Source organism: Natrix helvetica (assembly GCF_964273705.1).
Source record: "Natrix helvetica genome assembly, chromosome: W".
NCBI classification, from domain to species: Eukaryota; Metazoa; Chordata; class Lepidosauria; order Squamata; family Natricidae; genus Natrix; species Natrix helvetica.
Genome location: NC_138555.1, coordinates 85,790,652 through 85,799,142, shown reverse-complemented (window position 1 = coordinate 85,799,142; position 8,491 = coordinate 85,790,652). Strand labels below are relative to the sequence as shown.

At 56.6% G+C, this 8,491-nt stretch overlaps 1 protein-coding gene across 1 annotated transcript; it reads right to left on the bottom strand.

Annotated features, from left to right (window-relative positions):
- Window positions 1-727: 727 nt before the first annotated feature.
- On the bottom strand, window positions 728-8,051 carry CD68 (CD68 molecule). The gene is made up of 7 exons (XM_081969036.1): window positions 7,910-8,051; window positions 6,270-6,414; window positions 5,401-5,924; window positions 3,731-3,850; window positions 2,271-2,343; window positions 1,634-1,801; window positions 728-1,055 (listed from the first exon to the last, which is right to left on the bottom strand). The coding sequence occupies exons 2-7, from the start codon at window positions 6,337-6,339 to the stop codon at window positions 916-918; spliced, it is 1,095 nt and encodes a 364-aa protein (XP_081825162.1). The 5' UTR covers window positions 6,340-6,414; window positions 7,910-8,051; the 3' UTR covers window positions 728-915.
- Between the last annotated feature and the right edge of the window lie 440 nt (window positions 8,052-8,491).

Below are 8,491 nucleotides of genomic sequence, written 5' to 3'. Positions count from 1 at the left end.
ATTAAAAGACACGCCAAGGTCTTTAATGAACTGAGTTGCCAGGCCCACAGTGGGGAAACGCAGGTTTTATTCCAAGCAAACCCTCCCTCCCTCCCAACTACCAAGTTCCTTCCTCTTTACTCTGCAACGGCTTTACATCGAGTTTGAAAGCATCTGATTAAAAGCCTGACAGGCAGCCCCACTCGCGAAAGAGTCGGTGCACCTTCCATTCCAATGTCTCATTCCCCTTTATTATTATTTTATTATCATTATTATCCAATTTATTCGCCTCCCCTTCTCACGGTCTCTCCAAATTCCATTGCCAAGTGAGACGGTTCAGCGAATTTCGCCTCATGTTTACGACCTTTCTTTGCCACGGTTGTTAAGTAAATCACACAATTGTTAAGTGGATCTGGCTTCCCCATTGGCTCTGCCGGTCACAAGGTCGCAAGAAGGGGGCCCCGTCACAATCTGGGGCACAACGACTGTCATAACTATGAGTCCGTCAGCGACAAGGCTCTGAATTTCGACCTTGTGATGCCGATCATGTGACCGTGGGGAACGCTGCAATGGCCGTAAGTGTGAAAACCAGCTATAAATCACTTTTTAAAAAAGTGCTGCTGTAATTTGCTCACAAAGTGGACGGTTGTAAGTCGAGGACTACCTGCATAGCCACCTGTGCTTATTTAACATCCCGCCTCTCCCTCCCCCTCCCGCCCCCACCATAAGCAACACTGTTTTTTAAAAAAAAGCTAAAATCCCCTAAAAGTGTAGGCCTCAAATGGCAGTCCAAGGAAGGGCAGCGGATTAGCGGCCGGCATTTTATCTCTCTCGGCATTTCTGTCCGCCAGTGGCTTTTGTTGAAAGATTCGAATCCAGCTCTCCGTCGGCTGGTCCAGCTGCAGCTGACGGAAGGGGGGGGGTCACCAGGGGCTCTTAGAGGGACTCGTAGCCTGTGCGGGCGCGGCACCGTCCCACGGCGAAGGCCACGAGGACGATGAGGATGAGGAGACCAAGGACCACGCCCACCACGATGGGCAGGACGACAGAGCGCTTCTGCTCGGGACAGACTTCCGCTGGAAGGGCAGAAGGAGAAACTGAGGCCGAGGCAGAACGATGGGTCCTTTGCCCCACGCCCCACCCCCCTTGGAATTTGGGGTAAGGGGGAGAAAGGGGGAGGGGGCTGGATGCTCCCACAGTTGAGGAAGCCTCAGGTGACACAGAGGAAAAAGTGGGAGGGGGTAAGAATGGGTGGGGGGGAAAGGAAAGGGGGGAGAAGGCCCAAATCTGTTAGCCGAGAGCAGGGGGTTGGACTAGAAGACCTCCAAGGTCCCCTCCCCATCCTATGATGCCATGTTCTACATCGGGGGTCTCCACACTCCCAGAATTCCCCAGTTCCCCACGCTTGTTTCTCCACCTGGCTGAATGGAAGGTATATTACATCGAACGGCATCCCCACCGTCCACTCAGAAGGTCCCCCCAAAGTGGAGAGTTATTCTTATCCGTGCTGGATTCGGATCAACCTCTGCCGGCTGGGGAATTCTGGGAGTTGAAGTCCACCTGTCTTCAAAGTGGCAAGGTTTGGAGACGCCCCCTCCCCAACTTGATGAGCTGGGAGGATCCTTTTCCACCCCGCAGAGAGAGAAGCGCTTACCTTCCCCGAACTTCCCGTCCTGCAGCTGGAAGGCCTGGAGGCGCTCGCTCAGGGCCGTCAGGTGGAAGTTCTCACTCAGCGCCAGGCTGCGGTTGCGGCACTGGTAGGATTTGCCCAGGGGGGCCGCGAACTCCCGGAGGGAGGCGTTGTTGGCGCTGAAGGTCCTCTCTGCGGAGACAAAGCCACGGAGAAGTGGCCCCACGGTGGACACCTGGGCGGTGGGCACGCTAAGCATCCCCCTTAGATCCCACCTGCCTCCCCCCTCCCCAAAGGGTCAGGGGGCTGGGCAAAAGTAAAGCCCCTCTGGACGCTTACCCAGGCAGTCCTCGACTTACGACCATCACGGAAGCCCAAAAGACAGCGGGGAAGTGAGTTTTGCCCCATTTTTGCGGGTCGCGGTTCTTAAGTGAAGTTCTTAAGCGAGCCCCACGGTTTTTAAGTCAACTTCATGTCCCCGCTGAGGTGGGGGCTTCACGTGGCCATAATTTGGGGTGAGCCCCCGAAGTTCACCAAAGCAATCTATTTCCCCCTACACACACACACACACACACAAAATCCCCCCCTCCCATCCCTCTTTGAGCTGTGGGGCCTCACAGACTCCGCCAATGCTGCCACCCCCAAGCCCCCCCCTGCTCACCTGTCTCCTGGGGGAACTGGTAGGTTAGATTGGCCTGCACCTGTCTCAGGTACGCTGCCTTTTCCGTCTCGTTCTGCAGAAAGAGGGACAAAATATTTGGTTTCCCCCCCCTAAAACGGGGGTCTCCAACCGTGGCAACTTTAAGCCTTCAACTCCCAGAATTCCCCAGCTGGCAGAGGTTGATCAGAATCCAGCACGGATAACACAATGAATAACTATCCTTTTGGGTGGGGTTCAAAGCTACTGTCTCCCCCCTCCCCAAATTCATCCATTCTTCCCCCTCCTAAGAATTGGATAGCCATCTGTCTGAAACGGTAGAGGGTTTCCTGCCTAGGCAGGGGGTTGGACTAGAAGACCTCCAAGGTCCCTTCCAACTCTGCTATTGTATTGTATTGTATTGAATTGAACTGAATTGAATTGGAGTAACCTCTCTCAAACTCAGCACTTTCAGATGGTTGTTGAAGGCTTCCTGGCTGGGGAATTTGGGACTTGTAGTCCCCACATCTGAACGCTGCCAAGCTTGGGAAAAAGCCATGAGTTATTCCAGCATGTGATGCCTCTGAGCAGCTGACTGGACGTAGAGCCACTCCCAGCCAGGACCAGTGAGTCACCCCAGTCTGACCAGAAAGGGGGGGGGTCCAGCTGGGAACTGTCCAGTGAGTCATGGGGGGGGGAGGGGCGGCCATTCGGGGAATATTATGGACAAATTATTATATCTTCAAATAAACCCTTCGGAAGGATAGAAAATGTGAAATTGATACACAAATGAACCCTGTCCGCTTCATCCTCTTCTCACAAAGTTATTATGTATTAAATTAAGCTGAACATTAATAAACTTCGCCCCCAACGGTGGGCGGTCCTCGGCTTATGGCCAAATTGGTCGTTAAACGGGGCAGTTATTAACCGAGACATCCCGTGACTGCGCTTTGCGACTTTCCCACTGACCGTGATGTAACGATCATAAATGCCAGCCCAAACCACGATCACGCGGCTGCAGGGACACGACGACGACGGTCGTGAAATGCGAGGACCGTGTGTAAGTCAAAACAAATTTTCAACACTGTCGTAATGTTGCACAGTTGCTAACCGAAGGGCCGTAAGTCGAGGACTTCCTGTAATCATGAAGCTTGCTGCCTCAAGATGTGACTTTATCCTGCCATTGGTCTGGAATGGCGTTATAGGGTGGGGGGTCTCCAGACCGGCTGGCTGGGGAATTCTGGGAGTTGAAGTCCACAACGAGCCCCATTTTGGTATAGGATTTCCTGCTTGAGCAGGGGGTTGGACTAGATGACCTCTGATGTCCCTGCCAACCCTATAATTCTGCATTCGGTAAGCCCCCTTCACCTCAGTGGGTGGACACAACCTTTGCATGTCTGTGTGTATTGTGTGTGCGCGTGTGTGTAAATGAATGCCACTCCACCCCCCCCCCCCATCCTTCCCACTGCCCCCTCCTCCTGCACCTTTTCGAAAGTGAAGAGAATGAAGCCCTCTGGGAAATGTAGTTTCAAGGTGGCCGTCTTTTCGGAACACGTCCCGGAGAAGTTGGTGTGCTTCGGCTGCACCGCGAAGGCTCCCCAGACCTGGAAAATGAAGGAAGGAAGGAGATAAGGAAGAAGGGAAGGACAGAAGGAAGAAGGGAAGGAGAGAAGGAAGGAGAGAAGGGAGAAGAGAAGGAAGAAGGAGAGAAGGAAGAAGGGAGAAGGACAGAAGGAAGAAGGGAAGGAGAAAGAAGGAGAAAAGGAAGAAGGAGAGAATAAAGGAAGGACAAAAGGGAGAAGAGAAGGAGAGAAGGGAAGGAGAGAAGGAAGAAGGGAAGGACAGAAGGAAGGAGAGAAGGAAGAAGGGAAAGAGAGAAGGAAGAAAGGAAGGGCAGAAGGAAGGAGAGAAGACGGGAAGAAGAGAAGGAAGAAGGAGAGAAGGGAAGGAGAGAAAGAAGGAAGAAGGAGAGATGGCATACAAGACCTCCCACTTAGGAGACCCTCCGTTTCCCCCTCCCTTCCCCCTCCCACTACGCAGTGCCCCCTCCGTGCCCGCCTGCCCTCGCCCTTCTGCCATTGAACAGGCAAAGAGGGTGGCAGGAATTGGGTTTTGGCCAATAGAGGAAAGAAGGATTGGGGGGGGGAGGAGGACATGAGAGCATCAGTCCAGTATTTGAGGAGGGGGTCCCACCTATTCTCCAAAGCGCCAGAGGACAAGAAGCAACGGATGGAAACTAAGCAAGGAGAGAAGCAACCTGGAATTAAGGAGGGCATTGCCCAACTGCTTGCCACCAGAAGTTGTGAGTCCTCCATCAGTGGAGTCCTCCATCAGAGACTGGACAGTCACTTCTCTGGAATGGGTTAGGGTCTCCTGCTTGAGCAAGGGGCTGGACTGCAAGACTTTCAAGCCCCCTTCCAGGTCTATTCTAACTGATTGATTGATTGAAATGGTCTAGGGCAGGGCCACACCCAGTTTAGCTAAAGGGAGGGGGAGTGCTGATACGTCACATGATGCCACCATCATGGATGTTAGTTTGACACCCCTGGTCTAGGGTCTCCTGCTTGAGCAAGAGGCTGGACTAGAAGACCTCCAAGGTCCCTTCCAGCTTCTATTCTGATTGATTGATTGATTGATTGATTGATTGATGTGGTCTAGGGTCTCCTGCTTGAGCAAGAGGCTGGACTAGAAGACCTCCAAGGTCCCTTCCAGCTTCTATCCTGATTGATTGATTGATTGATTGATTGATGTGGTCTAGGGTCTCCTGCTTGAGCAAGAGGCTGGACTAGAAGACCTCCAAGGTCCCTTCCAGCTTCTATCCTGATTGCTTAACTCTGCCAGGACAGACGTGAGCACCCAAGCAGATACAAAGGGCCACACACCCACACCCACACCCAAACACACAATCTCCCAATGCAGCTGTGTGGCCGGGCTAACCTAGCCAAGGACGGCCGTAAAGCGAGACTCCCAAAGCAGTTGCAACACCCAACCAGCGAGGGGAAGTCGGCTGAAGGCGGTTCTGGAAATCGCCTTGCTCAGAAAAAAATGGGGGATGTCGGTTCCTGGCCTTGGGATGTGGCCTCCCAGCCCCCCCCAACTCCCCCCCCAACCCCCCCGTCCGACCCACAGGAAGCCCCCCCCCCCCCGGGCTCACCTGCCGCTTGGCTCGGTCTGCGTACAGGACCTGAAGCTGCAGCCCCATCTCTGCCCGCAGGCAGATGCTGGCGCCCTGCTTGACGGTGTAATTCCCCACGGGCACGGATGGCGGCTGGGTGGGCTGTGGGCCGGCGGTGGTGGGGTGGTGGTGGGCCGAGGTGTGGGTGGTGGCGGCGGGGGTCGTGGTGGCGGGGTGGCGGCTGGTGGTATGATTCTGGTGGGCGGTGGTGTGGTGGGGGCTGGTGGGGTGGGGGCTGGTGTGGTGGGGGCTGGTGGGGTGGGGGCTGGTGTGGTGGGGGCTGGTGGGGTGGGGGGCAGGATGTCTGGTGGTGTGGTTGGCGGGGGCCGTGGTGGTCGTGTGGCGGTGGTGGTGGTGGGTCGTGGTGTGCTTTTGGGGAGGGGTGGTGGTGGGCCCTGGGGTCTTGGTGAAGGAGGGCACCAGGGGGGCGGACTTTGTGGGATGGGGGCAATTCCCAGCACCCGATTGTGGGGAGCAGGGCTCCTTCTGCCCTGAGGGGTCACCTGTGAGAGAGCAGACCAAGGAACCGGTCGGTCAGTGGGGCGACGGGACAGGGGGCAGCTTAAACCCCCCCTTTCCACCCAGCCAGGCTCACCCTCAAGCCCCCTCCCCAATTCCCTCTGCATTGTGCCTCCTACGGCACGGCACTTCAGCTATTTTGGGGTACGGGGGGTACAGGCTGAGCCGCCATCCCTCCATCCAGAGTGTCCCCTGCAGGGTCCCTGCAAGGAAAGCCCCCTCCCCAAAGGAAGGGGTCTTGTAGGAGGGGTAAATTGGCCCCTTCCTCGGGGAAGCCCCAGCTCAGCCTCCCTCCGCCTGCAGCTCCTTCCCCACTTCCAGCCACCAACCTGCCGCCAACAGGCACCACCAGCTGGCGAGCCACAGGACGGGCGCCACGGAGAGCTTGGCCGGCCGCATCGCTCCCTCCGACGGTCTTCCTCGCAGGGCTGACGCTCACGGGACTCTGAGGGCCCCCACCGCTTCCCTGCCCGCCTGGAGGCTTCGGAGAAGGGGAAGGAAGTGAGACTTGCTGCTTTGACAAAGCCTGAGTCAGTTGGGGGGGGGGGAATTGTCCGAGGCCCAACGCTTGGGGGGTTGGGGGGGGTGTCGCTTCCCCTGTTCCCTCCTTGCAAGGCAGCGGAAGTCATGGCTCGGTTTGTGGCCGTGGAGTCTCATGCGTGGCAGTGACACCTGGCTGACAAGGCAGCTTCCACTCCTGGCCACATTTTCCAATCTCCCCCCCCCCGTTCCTCCCCCTCCCGTGGGCCGTAGGCTCAAAGTGAGTGGTGGGCTACCCGCAGCTCACGTTTAACAGTGTGAGAGAGTCGGAAGGGGCCTTGGAGGTCTTCTAGTCCAGCCCCCCTGTTCAACACCATCGCAGACAAGCGGTCGCTCTTCTCTGCCCACCGTGTCTCTGCAAAAGCCCCCTCCCCTGCCCTCCGGGGCGGTTGGTGGAGGGTGCCAGCACAGGGGAGGCTGGTCAAAGGGCAGAGGCTGCCACGTCCTGGGCACCAGGAAGCCAGGAGGGGGAGGATGGGGGCTGGAGTCCATGGGGGGGGGAGGGCATTGAGGGTCATGGAAACAGGCCATCGGAGGGAGTCGGTCTCCCATGGGGGTTTCGGAGTCCCAAATCAGCATTTTCCCCTTCCTCTTTTGCAGATGGAGGCCTGACTCGCATGTGACCGAGAGAATTGTGGCTTTGCAAAAAAATAGCAGGTGGAGGGCCAGGCCTTGCACACACACACACACACACACAAAGAGTCACACACACCACAACACACAAAATGTCTCCGTTAAGGCAAAATGCACACACAGCTCTGGTCCTTGAGCGGAGCCCTGTGTCTGTGGGGGGGGGGGTGAGGGGGGGAGAGGAAGGAGGGTGGCTTGAGATGCCCAAAGGCCCCTGGGAGCCCCCACCCCATCAGCGGAGGGGGGGCAATTGGAATCCTGCCCCCCTCGCCCAGCAGGTGCCCCTCCCCCGGTGCATGCCACCATCAGTAACCCAGCTCCTTTCTTATGCCCGCTTCTGCCTTGGCAGGAGTCCCAGTTTGCTCGTTTCCTTGTGGACGTTTCGTTTGCCCAAACAAGGGGAAAACCTCACTGGCATGTTCCAGGTAGTCCTCGACTTACAACCTTCTGCTTAGTGACCGTTCGAAGCTGCAACGGCACCGGAAAAGACCATTTTCCACCCTTACGGCCGTTGTGGTCGTGGGATGCACACTCAGACGCTTGATGACGGATTCACATTTACGACGGCTGGTGTGTCCCGGGGGATCCCCTTTTGCGACCGTCTACGGATTCACTCAGCAATGACTGATTTAACAACGGCCGAGATTCGCTTAACGACGAAAAGGCGTAGAGTGTCTCGCCGAGCCGCAAAACTGTTCGGCTCAGTTGCAGTTGTAAAATCGAGGACTGACCTGTCCGGAGGAAGTCGAAGGGGGTCTTCCGCCCCCGTGGCCTACTGCCCCCACCCCCAATTACACACCTCGGGTGGTTTGAGCTCCTCAGGTGGCTGAAATGAACGGAGGGTCCGATCAGAGGGGACGCAGTTTTCACTTTCAGAAAGTGAAGAGGAACGGAAGCCAAGCAGCGGAGGGGAAGGACGGGCACGCTACCCTCCCCTTTGGGGCATGGGGGGTGGGGGCTCTCAGCCTGGGGAATGACCCTTGGAACCGATCCGCCCCCTTCCACCAAGGACACCTGCGGCCGGTCGTATCACCTGGACTTTGGCCCCTCCTGAGACTTAAAAACAATGTAATTGGGCACAGATCAAAGGAGGTGCCACCCGTTGTGTGTTCTGCCCCAGGGATCTCCAAGGTGGACTTCAACTCGTGCCCAAGGTTGGAGACCCCCCCCCTATTCTAAACAGGCCAGTTGGGCAATTCTGGGTGTTGAAGACCCCTCACTTTGCCAAGACCGTCGTTCTAGACCCGTGTTCCTCCACCTTGCCCCCTTGGACTCCAACTCCCAGAATCCCCCACCCCCGCAGGGAATTCTGGGAGTCGAAACCCACCTGTGTTAAGGTCACCACGTTTGAAGCTTCCCTTGTCAAACTTGAAAGAGTCCT